Source organism: Curcuma longa, chromosome 13, assembly GCF_044706935.1.
Source record: "Curcuma longa cultivar G26 ecotype Majalengka, Jawa Barat chromosome 13, ITB_CL_G26_1.1, whole genome shotgun sequence".
In the NCBI taxonomy this organism is placed as follows: domain Eukaryota; kingdom Viridiplantae; phylum Streptophyta; class Magnoliopsida; order Zingiberales; family Zingiberaceae; genus Curcuma; species Curcuma longa.
Window position 1 is genome coordinate 9,562,358 of NC_133873.1, and position 15,153 is coordinate 9,577,510.

General features: G+C 38.2%; 1 protein-coding gene across 1 annotated transcript; it reads right to left on the reverse strand.

Moving 5' to 3' along the window:
• Positions 1 to 196: 196 nt before the first annotated feature.
• On the reverse strand, positions 197 to 1,085 carry LOC141843791 (transcription factor TCP18-like). Its single transcript, XM_074731821.1, has one exon. The coding sequence runs from the start codon at positions 1,016 to 1,018 to the stop codon at positions 197 to 199; it is 822 nt and encodes a 273-aa protein (XP_074587922.1). The 5' UTR covers positions 1,019 to 1,085.
• Between the last annotated feature and the right edge of the window lie 14,068 nt (positions 1,086 to 15,153).

Here is a 15,153-nt window from a genome sequence, read left to right on the forward strand (position 1 = left end):
AGCAGACAATGAATAGATTATGCGTAAACATCAGCCAAGAAAATGCTCTTCTTCTTTGTTACCTAAGAAGCTTATCGCTCTGTGCTACCCTTGAAATTGACGGCCTTCTTCTTCTTCTTCTTCTTTCACCAAGGCCGTCTGGCTACACTCGTACACCTCATAGTACTCTTCTCCACGCTCGTGATAATTTCAGAGGTCAAAACGGGTGCTCGGAGCTATTAATCTTCTTCTCCATCGTTCTCTCCCTTGCCCTAGCTCTTGCTTTCTCTCTCGACTCCCTCGTGAATCTTCCATCAAGCGAAGCTTCCACTGCAAACCGAGAGTGGCCTTTGGCTTTAGACGGAGGAGGAAACAGTGGTGTCACGTCAGCGGTTGGCATCGCCTTGTAGTTGGAGTAACTGGAGACTACTTCGCACTCGGATGAAGCGGACGACTGGGTGGTCCAGAAAATGCCACTACTACTGTTGAGGGTTTGGGTGTTTGTATTGTTGAGCGCAGAACATGTGGCGAGGAGATCGATGGCGGGCTTGGACTGGTGGAGCAGCCAATTAATGGTGTGGCTTGCCTTGTCGAAGCCGAGCATGTCCTGAAGACGAAAGAACTGGCGAGCGACGCCGAGGGAGAGCCGCATCCGCCGGTCCCGCAGGCCTTGGGAGGTGAGTATCTTGCTGTGTCGGTCGGTTCTGAAACGCTTGCGTCGGTTGCTAGGTTCCGTCCCTGCCACCGGTTTTGCAGCTACAGGACCGGCAACCTCCTTTGCCGCTGGATCAGGAGGCGGCGTAGCTGGCGTTGCTACTACCACCGACACACCGTTGAGGGAGGTCTCGAGCAGGGAATCGTAGTTGGAGGTTGAGAGAGAGAAGGGAGGAGAAGAGATGGAGGAGTAGCAGTAGGTGTGGGGGGATGGGTAGGGACTGAGGTTGAGTGTGGAAGGGGACGTGTGGAACACAACTTGCTGGTTCGGAGAAAAGGACTTCTCTGGATCTAGAGTCGAGGATTGAAGAGGATAAGGCAGCATTTCATGAGCTTACAAGATTTGCTGCCTAGAATTGGAAAGTGAGCGAGCGTTGCCTTTGCTTCAACTCTGCCTTGATCATCTATTCCCAGTAGTGGAAAGAGAGATAAAGGAAGGGATGGGATGGGCGAGAAGGTCGGAGGAGACTGAGGACAGGCGGACAGGGACAGTGACTGGGTCGGGAAGAAGCTAAGCTAACGATGGTATGAGAAGAGACGGGCGGGGCTAGAAAAAGGGGGACGAGAGGGTGGGTTTGGCATGTAAAGCGCCAAGTATTCTATAGGTATTCGTTACTCCTCACTGACTTGTTCTACGTAGGGCATTAATTGCATGATGGCGTAGCATGTCCAGCCCTCTAAACTTACCAATGAATTCGTGTATCTATAGTACCGCGGAAATTTCTTACCAAAAAAAAAGTACCGCTGATAGAGAAAAAAAAATTAGTTGTTAAAATTTTTCCTGTTCCAGTTAAATATCTACAGTTGTATAGTGAAAACTTTTTTTAAAAAAATTTGTTTTGCATGTGTTCAGTGTAGCGTAGTGTATCTTATATAGATACAGCTGTATAGTGAAAACTTCACTTCATATATATTATATATGAGAGCCACTGACCGAATAAAAAATCATAAATAAAGTTGATCATATATTTATATATATATATATATAATTACTGGAGCTATAGTGTAATCAATTTCCTAATACCAACTACGTACTGATAAAGTTGACAGGAATCCCACGTACTAATAAAGTTGAAAGGAACGCATTTTCTAATCGTATAAGGAGTATATGGTTATAAACTTTTCCATTGAGAAATCCTAAAGGCATACTTACTATAAGGGATCGAAGGAAACCTGCAGAAAGAAAGTTAACTACAAATTTTTAAGGATAATTTGTCTTTTGCTTTGATAAAAAAATAGAAGGAAAAGACAATTTTTTTTTCAATATTCATCTATACTGCCATTTAATATAGATAGAAAATTAAACTATTTTTCGCATACAATAAAGTTTAAATTATCTTAAAACTTTTCTAAAAATTATTTTTAAATCTTTTTTTAAATAATTATTTTTCACTTCTAGATTGAAAATGCCTAAGATTTAACTAATCTTGCAATCCATTTTAATATATCAATTTCACTTGGAGGGCATAGAATACTTGGAATATAATTGTTGGATGACAATTACTATCCTTTTAGGACTATATCAACCCTTTCCTCCCTTTCTTGAGATCTATTGTAATCCATTTTCTCACACTTTGTTTTCATCAACGCTACCAAAGAGGACTATGAGTTGTGGTTCAATCATGAGGGATGTTTTGTTAGTACAATCAACTTAATCTTGTTAGAAAAAGGTGTTTAATGTTTAGGCAATCTGTAGGATGACTAATATGAATTAAGCTAATATATTATATAAGTCAAAGTTAACTGGATATATGATATTAGAAGCAGTCCAAATGGGATAGGATCTATCAAATATTTGACATGAATGGAAATCCAATAGGTGTTAGCAACATAAAATGTTATTGGATCTAGTAAATGCTAGAAAGGGGATCGGTAAATAGCGTTCAAAAGAATTCTGATTTAAATCTTTTTAATTAGAGCTTTTAAATTTAGTGAAATAGATGTTCTAAAATAAGCAATATATAGAAAGAATCATTTTGCAATGGAAAGAAACGATTTTTCAGTTAGATTAAGAAAATATTTGACTTTTGAGAACCTTTTTAATATGAATAATTTGCAGGTGATATATAAAGAAAAATTACATGAAGGAGAAAGAAAAATAGACGGAGAAAAAAAAGACAATAATTTAACATGATTTAGAACTTAAGAGCCTACTGAATCATCCCTTGAAAAGTACTATACTTTCTCCTTTTGACGACCTTCAAAAGACGGAAAAACCATTTACAAAATTGAATTAATTAAGCAATAGAACAAGAGTAATAATTGAAAATAGGATTAAAAATAATAAAAAATATTGCAACATAAAATTCTGTGGAATAATAAACTAAAGAAACAAACTTGACAAGGGTGTAGAATCTCGAAAATAAAGTACATTTGTTTATTGGTGCAATCAACCTTTAGAGTTTCAATATTTGATAATATACCTATAATTGATTAGTTTGATTAATATTTGATCCAAACAGAACTTTATGTTTGAAAGCGAGCCAAATCTAATTGGGTCATGACTAACAAAAAGAAATCTAATCAAGTCAAAGATTGATCGGATAACTAACAAGGGAAAGTCCTAATTGAAGATTAGGCAAAGAAAATCCTAACTAGAAGTTAAATAACAGTGAGAAGTGATGTCGAGCGGGATAGCGATTATATCGCGAACAATATTGATTCCGTTGATCGACTATGAATACCGAAAATAATCTTTTAAAATCTGTTGATTCGAAAGAATACCAAGAAATAGAAAAATAAATGACACTATCAAAAATATTATTAAACTAAAAACTTCTTTTACAAGAGCCCTAATCCTATTTAAATAGTCTAAGAAATAAGAAAAAGTTACTATAAAAAAATTAAAAAGATAAAATCTAAATTCATGTTTAGGAAAATGAAAAAAGATAAAATCTAAACAAATTTTTAGAAAAAAATTAATCCTAAAAATTTAAAATAAATAAAAGAGAAGGTTAAAAGACCAAATCTAGAGTTTTGACTATCTGGTTTGAGTGAACCATAGTATTGTAATCCGACTGTGCCAACCATGTCAGGAGTCCACGGGTTAGCCATCTTCCTTATTGGTAGTCTCGATCATTTTTCTTTATGACCCAAAAGGGAGGTTGGTAGTCTTGATTTCTTTTCATCAAAGCTCAAAAAGGAATATAGCTGTATTGGAGGACAAAACTAGTCGTATTGCTGGATGCTCGTTCATCAAGATGTTTACCGAGTGACTAGTCCTAACTAGAAGTTAGATAAAAGAAAGTACTAGTGGATCAAGGTGAAGGGAGGCTTGATGATGAGGTGCGTTTTGGTTGTTAAAATTTATTTTATTTTCTTTATCACTCACACCTTTCAAAATTAAAATTTATAATTAATCAAACCCCTAATTATCGCTCAAGAAATATATATAGCAGAGGTCCGAGTTGTCTCTCATGGAATCAATGATGAAAGTTGTATTAGATTTGAGAGGTGTCCTAAGGCAATCGCCTTACGGTTATACTATTTATTGGATAAAAAGTAATTTACTATTTGAGTGTGCATTCCATATGTGTTTGATTGGATCTTAAATTCAATTATTGAATATTTGCAATACGATTCATAACATGAGAAAATTTATGATTAGATCATAACTAGTGAGCATCTCTACATGTGCAATTATGAATGTATTGAAACTATCCCTAGTCGAGGAATTGATGAGCACAGACATCATTAATTTTGTCAAGACTAGCACGTTTAAACTTCTTGGTTAGCTAAGCAACTAATTTAATTTTACTGGCTGGAGACATTGGATGTTGAGAGTTAAACGTGGATGCTAGCTAAAGGTAACCAGTTCATTGGAGTGACCTACCGTGAGACTTCATATGGTTCTATATATATATCAATGAAGATCTCAGTGCAGCTTAAGTGCGAGTTTCCTTTGACTTACGGTATATAAGTCACCTTAATCACGAAGACTTATACTTTGATATCTTAAGCAAACATCTCTGAAGAGGTGTCGACCTGGGATAATTAGGTATAAGTCGAAATGCCCGAAGGTGTTTGAATAGCCCACAGAGGATTTACTTCTTTAATAGGAGACGTATACCCTACGGCCTGTAGGATCGAGTGCACGTGAGAGGGGGGGTGAATCACGTGCTTTTTAAAAATTCGTTCGTTTAAAAATCAGAGTTAGAAACTTTATGCTTTGAAAAGCGTGCAACGAAAAATAAATACGAAGCGTACGAAAGACACAAGTAATTTTTTTACTTCGTTCGGAGCCGTCGACGACTCCTACTCGAAGGCCCAGGTCCCTTGGACCTTTCCTGTGGGCAATCCACTAAATCTCTCTACCAGAAAACAACTCTGGTAGAGTAGGCGAATACAATAAGAAAAAGTGTGACAACCCCACACTTTTAACTTTTAAATGAGTGAAAACAATAACTATTAAAAACAACTTTTTCGTTACCCAACAATAGAAGATTCTCGATGAGCTTGGATGTTGGGGGTGATCTTCCGGCAGAAGTTGGACGTAGTCGTGTCAAAGCTCGGGCTGCTGCAGAAGAATGACGTTGGTCGAAGTTGTAGGATTCATGCACTGAACAAGGCTTTATATAGAAACTGTTGAACTTATCCAGATCTGCAAATGTTTAAAAAAAACTGCAAAACTTGATCCACGCATTGCAGTTTATCTTATCTAGATTTAAAAGATAATTTAAATAATATTTATTTTATTCTCTTTAAATATTTATTATAGATAGAAATAATAAAATTTCATATTAACAAAATAAATAATAATAAAGATTAATTTTGTTTTACATGCAAAATTAATTTTATCCATAAATAAACCATATAAAATAGAGTTAGTATAATGATAAAATATATTAAAATATAGAATATTTAGAATTAATTAGATCCTGTCACTCCAGACCAGGATCTAACCAGGACTCAACTTAGATCACCAAAGTGGGTCTAAGTTGGACCGCGCCTAAAGTCCAAAATTGGACTCGTCCTCACTGGTTCGCTCCTCCAGTGACTTACCTCACTTACCTCGTGCAGCTCTACTTGACTTCTTAACCCACCAGGACTTCCTGCCAAGGCTCAACCACCCTGGTCTTTCTGCCAAGTCTCAACCAACTTGGTCTTCGGCCAGTTGTCAGGCTCCGCGGACCCAACTGGACTTCCTGCCAGGGCTCAACCACCCTGGACTTCAGCCTGGTGTCTGGTTCTAAGTCTTTCGACCCTGCACACTTAGTAAAGAGATTAAAAATAACAACCTAACTTTAACCACTTTGTCATACATCAAAACCTGAGTTTGATCGTTAGTGCAAACTGCACCAACAATCTCCCCCTTTTTGATGTATTGACAACTCAGGTTAAAGTTAGAAAAAATAACAGATATATTACACATGCAAATGGATAGCACAAGACGTAAACATGAAAGTGCAAGGTGCAAGCAAACATCAAAAATAGGCTCATTTTTCTAGACTTTAACCCTACTCTCCCCCTTTGTCATTCATCAAAAATAAGTATACTGGGTCTAAGGGAGTAGAAATGAATGCTAAGAAAAAATAGGCTTTAGGCAAGAATTAGAGTCAATTATTTTTCAAAGAAAAAAATGAAAAGCTGATATGATATTTTTAAAAAAATTATTTCAAAAGAAATATCTCAATATTTAGTAGTTTTCAAAACTAGGCGACAAACTTCCAAGTATTTCAGCTTGAACTCCCCTTTAATCTGGCAGGCCCTTAGGATTCCTCATCAATTATAAGGTAAACATCCTATTGTGTCGTAGGGATATCCAAACTAGAAATACACTTAGAAGAAAAAAAATATTTCCAAAGAATCATTTATAGAAGTAAATCAATAAAACTATTTTGATAATTTTCAAAAATAATTATCAACTAACAGATTTTTAAGGGGAAAAACCTGCACCCCTGCACCATGTCCTCTTTCTCGAACGTTGTGTGGGCAACGATCCACCAGAATATCTCCACCAGAATTCTCCTCTCCGATGGCTAGCAAACTTTCCCTCCTTCTTAGAGAAAAGAGAAAGGGAAGAAGAGGCTGTGGCTGCCGAGAGCTTCAGCCACCAAATAATTAATTCGTGTGTTCTCTCAAAGCCAACCTTGCCCCTTCTTTTATAGCCTAGCCATCCCTTATTTATGGTATAATTAGAGCCATAAACATGGTATAATTGATCCATAAACATGGTATAATTTGATTCAATCAAATCAGAGAATTTGGCATGATTTCGGAAGTTTCCAATTCTGTCTGCGGAAGAAATAAAATTATGATTCTAATCAAATCAAATCTAATCCAGATTTGATTCTAATCCAGATTTGATTCTAATCAAATCTCATCTAGATTTGATTCTAATCAAATCAAATCTTATCCAGATTTGATTAGAAAAATCATAATTAATTTTCTCTGCGGAAGAAAATTAATAATTTCGTAAGGAAATTTTAATTGGAATTTCTTAACAAAATTTTTCTCCAGAAAAATAATTTCAGAAATTCTTAAAATTTCTTATCCGAAATTTCATATAATTTTCTTAGGTGGATACGAGGTTTTATCCAGAGGCTATAGCAGGGACCTAGAGGAGAAATTGGTTTTGGCCTCCTGATGGACTTGGGCTTCCTATGTTCTCCCTGAACACCCAACTCAAGCCCATCAATAATAACTCATTCCACTAGAGAGTTATTATTGCACTACCGCACCAATCTCATATTATTGTATGAGCTCCTTCTTACTATAAGTACATTAATCTCCCTGTGTTTAAGATATCGTATGTCCGTCAATTAAATGAGTTACTGACAACTCGAATTTAATCAACTTCTATTCCAAGAGTAGTACCACTCAACCTCATTATCATGCGGACAAGGTCCACCTGCAGGGTTTACATGATAATCCTTATGAGCTCCTCAAGGGGACATCATCAGCCTAGATTATAGGACACAGTTTCCTTCTATAATCAACAACACACCATGTACATAATACTACTTTCCAACTCATCGGGCCTTTTGATCTATCGTTCTAAATCTCACCCTTTGATGAATTAAAGAAGTACATACTAAGTACATGTGTTTGTTATTATATCGGGATTAAGAGCATGTACATCTATAGTAACAGAGGTTTGGTTCAATTATATAGTCAGTATAAATCGAACAATCCTCAGATGGTCCTATTCAATACACACTTAGTGTACTAGTATAATTTTATAGTCAAGACAGACTAAGACAAAATTACACTACAACCACTCCGATGGTTTGTCCAATCCATCTTGGTTGTGAACACTGTTTATAATCTATAAGGGACTGATAACATGGTCTTCTGTGTGTGACTCCGCACACCATGTTAATCTACAGTATAGATTAAATGGACACTTCAAAATATTGACCAAATGTGATTCTCATTTCAGAATGTTTATTTACATAGCTAGGATTCTAGTATACATCGCCCGCAAGTATACGAGTGTCGTCAAGTAATAAAATGATATCGATCCATAGGGATTGTGTATTAGCTATAGTGATGTACTGAAATAGTTATCTAGACTCAGAGGGAAATGGTTGAGTAGAGGATTGGTGTTGTATGTGACAGAAGAAGAGATTGGCTTGGGGTTTATGGATGAGATGGATAAGTCTAGGATTTAGGATTCACATCCATGCTAGGTGAAGTCCCTAATTCATGTTCATTCCCTAACTCTCAATGTTTACCACCTTGTAGGAATTCAAACCAAAATACCAACTCGACCTCGTCAGGTTTTGTTGGCAATTGACCTTGAAGTCCTATATTGTGGCCCTCTAGTAAAGGTGATTTTAGATAGCCCGGTTCAAGGCATTCCCGCTGTACTCAGGCGCACACCGGTATACGATCCAACGCCATACCCTCTGTCACAGGGTATCTTGTTAAGGACCTTGTCCTAGTGGCCATCAACCATTAGATATCCCTTATGGGGGTTTACCACTATGTAGGAATCACTTCGGACTCATCCGGTTCAAGGCTTTCTTCCTGTCACGAAGCGCCCCGGTGTACGGCCTAAGATCTCCCTACATAGTAATCCCACCCCTCATAATCATACATATTTGCTCACACAAACATTTCATCAAACACGTTCAAGGCACAATACACATGAAACAAAGGTAAACATTTCATTGAATAGGGAAAATATCATTATGATGGAATGACGTGGGCAAACACGTACATAAGTACCTTATAGGACACGTGGTAAGGACGTGGCGTCCTTAGAAGAAGAACCCGATTCCCCTAAAAGGATAAGAGGGCAGGTTAAACCCAGGTCCTAGGCAGACGAGTCACCTCCCCAGTATCGCGGCCGAGAAAGTCCTCAATCGCCCCAACTCTGTCCGCATGAGAATAACTACCCATGGACCACCTAGCCTTCTAGGTCGGCACCTACCCGAGTACCCGACACGAGCCCCACAACGGGGGTTAACGTCCTACGTATAACTCCTCATCCAAATGCAACCCACATTGTCGATACCAGATTTCTTGCTTATGATCACTGCCGAGCCCAGATCCTTTACAACGATCGGCAGACTACCCCATCAAAAGATCAATACATAATCTAAGTCTGTATGAGTCTTAGCGCACCTAGCTAAACTCCTCATAGTTTGGACGCATAATCCGACCTCGTTATCGGGTCATATATCCCATTTATCATCACCCTTCAAGCTCAACAGCACATAAAACACCACGGCCTACCTGCCGGCTAGTTCGAAAAAGAAGAATCAATACGCCCGTCAAAATCCCCCGTACCTCAAGGTTTTGAGTCAAGCTCATAACCCGATTGCCGCATCACGTGCCAATCTCATGACTTGGTTGCCGCATCATAAGCCAACCTCATGACCAGATCGTCGCATCATATGCCGATCTCATGACATGGTTGCCGCAGCATAAGCCGACCTCATGACCAGATCGTTGCACCGTATTCCGACCTCATATCCCGGTCATAGCATCTTATGCCTACCTCCAAGCAAGGATCCCAGGCCAATCTTCTCCGTCACGAAGCACATAAGTAGATCGGGATGAGCCCAACCTGTCTCATCCACACGGTCAAGAGTACTTTGCATCAGTACGACTAAATTCATACATATCGGCCATTCTCGACGCAAGGATGATACTAACGGATTGATGTCACGACTTCTTCACAAAACTTATCCAAAGAAGGCGACTCGGACACCAAATCTCATTACTTGGTCCAGCACAATCACGGCCCTTCAAAGGAGATAAGATACACAGAGGAGCCGTCTGATCTACGGAATCTGTCACGCACCAGATCCTGAGATTCCGCCATCTCCTCCAATCACAGACATCCGGATCCAAAGGTATCGCTCCCTCTCCCCCTATATAAACCTCGCAGGTATGACATTTTGCCCATCTGGAATCCTCCAGGTACACTTGCATTTTTTTGGTCTGACTGAGCGTCGAAGTGGCCACGCCGGTATCCCCGGCGCCCAGCTAATTCGTGCGTTCAGTTCCCCCTTCGCAGGTCCTCTCTCCTCTGTAGGGGTTAGAAAAATTCAGTTAAACCGAATAAATCGATCAAATCCAATCGAATTTTTAATTCGGTTCGGTTATTTCGAAAGTTCGGTTATTTTTTTAAAAAAAATCGATTAATTCGGTTCGATTTCGGTTTTAAATTTTCTTGAATTAACTGAATTATTTAAATTAAAAAAATAATTTATAAATTTTAAGTAAATAAATATATAAATTTCTAATTTATTAGTAAAATTTTTATAATATTTAAAAAAATTCGATTAATTCGGTTAATTCGGTTGAAAATCGAATTAACCGATAAAATTTCGGTTCGATTTGTTCAATTTTTATTGAGAAATTCGGTCGGTTCGGTTGGTTCGAAAAAAATCGATTTATTCGATTTTCGATTAATTCGGTTCGGTTCGATTCGGTTTTAACCGAATACTCACCCCTACCTATTCAGCTGGGTTCAGCCAAATCAATTCACAGCCCAAGCCCACTCAAAGAAAGCCCACAAACCCAGTTTAAAATCGGTCAAACCCGGCCCACTGTTCATGCTCAATCCAATTCAGCAACCCAAGCTCAAGCTCAAGCTTGAGTCCGAATGACTGTGCGCGGTTGATCAAGTGAGGCAGACGACAGTAAAAGGGTCGCGATCCGCAGCTGAACAGGGGGAGCTCACGATTAGGTTTTTCCCCGACTTTCTTCTCCTCTCTCGCGACGGCGTCTTCGAGCTCCCGCCGTCGCGAGCTTCCATCCATCCGACCGCCTCCACCCCATCGCGCCACCTCCGTTCATCACCTTCATCTCCGATCAGCCACAAGGCGGCAGCCGGCGTCAACAGAGGGTGGTTACTCCACAGCACCGCAGGGGAGACGCCGTGGGTGGTTCGCTCCGGCGCTGCTCCTCTTTACCATTCAGGTCTCCATCCGCCGTGGGTGGTTCGCTCCGGCGTTGTATATTTAAGTTGATGCATGTGAATAATGTTTGTGAATATATTTGAAGATCTGTTTGTAGCATAAGTTGTGAAATGAATGTATATGATATTGAATAATTTGTGTAACATTTGTATTTAGCCATGTTGTTGATGTTATAATAGGATTTGATTGCCAATAAATGGATCTTGTAAAGAGTTAGGAATGAATAAAATACAATAAAACCTGTGCCAACAGTCTAGAATAAACATCCGGTCATTGAGTCCGAGAGAGACGACCCGGACCTCTCTATACCACTTAAGACGATAATAAAGAGGTTTGGTAAATAAATAAATAATTAATTTTGATGGGTGTAAGTGACAATAAATAAAGGGAAAATAAATGTAATAAATAAAAAATTCCCATACAAAACACACCGCATCAAAATTTTGGCGCCGTTGCCGGGGATTCAAATGATGTTTGTTTATTTTAGACTGTAAATAGGTGTTCTTGTTTGTTTATTCTTTCATTCATTTGTTTGTTTATTCATTGATTCATTCATTTATTCTTTTGTTCATTTGTTTATTTTTATTCTTTATTGTTTAATTCTTTTATTCTAATGATCTTGAGGGTGTTGTTTTGAAGGTGCACTAATGCTTGGTCGTGGCTTGTCTATATTGGAGAGGTGCACGAAAGTGTAGGGAATTGCACTGAGTCCCTAGGATCACTTTCATCTATTTTGCTGGATCCGTCTGCAGAGTTGAGAACCCAGGGCGATCAGGAATCAAGGGACTCCTCTAGCGACGATCCATCTTCCCAGGGAAAGGGGAGTAAACTATCTCTTCTTGTTTTTCTTTCTTTTGTGTATATATTTGTTTATTTTCTTTTGATTCTTTTCTGTAAATAGGATGTGAATATAGGATGTGTTTGTTGTGTTAAATAGGATAGTTATTCTTTTTTGTTTGTTTGTTTCTTTCTTTGTACATATCACATGCCTTAGTTAGTTTAGGATGTATATAACGATTTATTATTCTTGCTTAGCCTAGGTTGTATATAAATAACTTAGCTTAGGGTGTGTAAATAAATAACTTAGTTTAGGATTTGTTTATTCATCTATTCATGATTCTTTCACAATAAATTTTCCTCCCCTGCATGACTTAATCATCTTAGGAATTGTGATAACTTAGTTATCTAAGTTTGTCGAATTTTAGAGGTTTATAGACATGAAGGAGTTCCTGGATTATGTGAGGATACAACTTAGTGATGGATTTTACCTTAAATAGTTGAGATGATGACTATTTCTTTTACCTAGTGAGGATTGAGCCTGATTTCCTTGTTGTGTGGCACTTATGGTAAATGTCACTCTAGAACTTGCTCTGATTCTGTCGAGGCCACATTACCATAGGGTTGCATAATTTCATGAAGATCATTCTTTCATTCCTTTATTCTTTCATTCTTTTCTATTAGTGTAGGGTATCGAATAATCCATCTCTTTTGTACCATTCTTTTTCCTTACTATCTCTTTCATTTCTTTCCCTTGGATTTGGGAACCTTATTGCTGAGATGATATTTTGCCCGGGACGGACAAAAATTTAAGTGTGGGGGTATGTGTGTTGATTAGAGAGTTCACCATTGATAGACCAGTAGTTTTGTTTAGGTTGCTTTTTTATTTTTAGTTGGTTGTATTTTTTTTTTGTTTTATTTTGTTTTGTGTATTTTTAGATAAATTCAAAAAAAAAAAAAGCTTCTGAAAAAAAAAAAAAAAAAAAAAAAAAAAAAAGAAAGATTAAAAAAAAAAAAAAGAATTGAAAAAAAAATGAAAAAAAAAAAAAAAAAAAAAAAATTCTGTTGGAAAAAAAAAAAAAAGCAAAAAAAAAAAAAAAAAAAAAAAAAAAAAAAAAAAAAGTTTGGTTCTTTTTGGTTGAAATAAAATAAAAATAAAGGTTTGAGTTGGTGAGATTTATTTGGGATAGTTGGTAGTGAGTTTTTAGCGATTTTTATTTCTCCTATTAGGAGCTTTATTGTCGATATTTTAGAGTCTAGTAGGAGATAGGAGTTGTTACCTTGCTACTAGCACCCTACACTAGCTTGGTTTGAGTTTTACCGGGCATGATTCCATTGATTCATCTATGAAGCATGTAAATTTTCCCATTTCTTCCACTTGTATCTATTTTCTTCATTTTCCCTTTACACACATTATTTTCCTTCCATTATTTCCTTTATTCGTTATTCGTTATTCTTTTGTTCATTCTTTATTCATTATTCTTTTGCAATAAATCTTCATGGATTATGTGATTTTATGCATATGATAGTGGTGGAGATTAGAAGAAGAGCAAGCATATGGTAGTGCATGAACCATAGGTAGCATGAGAGAGATCCACCATTTACACGATTATGAGGATGAGCGCCACACATATTTATCCTGTGAGGTTTTTGTAGTCATCATTCTCAATTTATTTAGGGCGGATTGAATTTGCTATTTTGTTGATCCATGTATGAATTGAATTCTGGATTGCTTGGATTTCTAAATTTTGTCACTCTTATTTAGCTTGTTGTTGCAATTTTCTGATTTGATTGATAGTGTTAGGGTGGAAAATAATGTATATTAGTTACTTTCACGGGACGTGAAAGAATAAGTGTGGGGGATTTGATAATTGTCATTTTTACCGGGGAAATTGGGGCTAGATTGGACCGGTTTGGCTAGCATTTCATATCATAAATAGGAATTTTGGACTATTTCTTTATTTTGGTGAATTTTTGGGCTTTATTATAAATTGCATTAAATCATGGGAATTTATGGATATTAATTTGGTTGTAATTTATTTTGCAGGAATTTAGGATGAAGATAACAAATTTTGGAGGGTCAAATTGAATAAAATCAATTTTTGGTTCGAGTCCGGATCAAGTCAGAGTCAAATGGGTTCAATTGGATTCGAAATCAACTTAGTTCAAACTGATGGTTCAACTCATATGCGGTTTGAAGATCAATTTAGATCAATTCAAAGAAATCAACTCAACACAAGGTAAATACAGGCTAAATCAGTCGAATGTCTCAGTTCAAGTCCAACCTAAGTTTAATTCAGATCAAATTCAGCAAGTTGATTGAGCTGAACCAAGTCAAAATTCAAATCCCATCTGATTTAAATCAAATCCTAATTGATTGAGCCACTTCACCTTATCCAGCCCAAAACCCAAGCCCATTCCCATTAAACTAAATCAAAACCCATTCCCCAACCCTAATTCATGCTGCCGGTTCAAGTGCAACTCCACACATGCCGCCGGTTCACTTGTATCCTCCGGTTCAGTGGTTCAGCAGCTGCGTTAAAAGGAAAGAAGCCGGTTCAGCGCAAGGGAGAGGCTCGAGATCGCAAGGCTAGGGACACTGTGCATTCCTCTTCCGCGATTTTTTTCTCCCCTGTTTCCGCCCTTTTCTCCTCTGTTTTTCTCCGTCGCCGGGCCTCCCCCACTCTCTTCCGCTTCCATTTCTTCCCCCGATTCCTGATTCAAAGCTGACGGCGCCGGCAAGCTTGAAGTTGCTTCGTCGCCGATATCCGCCCTACCCCCTGCCGTTCGGTCTCCGTGGTTGTGAGTGGATTCCCAGCTCCGGACGACCGCCGGCAGCCCATTTCCTCCGTGCCCTAGAAGCTCCGACGGTGGCCGGGCCTGGTCTGTGATTTCAGCTGGGAACCCACACCGGCCCTCTGTCTGTGATTTCAGCAGAAAACCGCCGGCGTCTTCTACCTCCACTGTCACCGGATTAGCTCAAGGTAAGGATTTCAGTTGTGGTTTCTGACTTTGTCTGTGGATTTGCAGCAGGGAAAGAGCTTCGGTTTGGAGTCCAAGCTTTGTCTTAAGCCGACCGCTGCTCCCGATCATCACCCCGGCGAGTCCATCTTCCCCGGCGCAAAGGATTCTTCAGCTGTTGGCTCCGTTCAGTGATGAATCAGGGAATCCCCGAAACCCTAGTTTGTGATTCAATTTTATTAGGTTTTTATGTGTTTTGATTGTTTGTTTCTTTCCGTTTTGTTAACATTGAATCAGAACCCCCCTCCTTGCTACTCTGTAAATATGTGTTAATACTTGAGCTTAA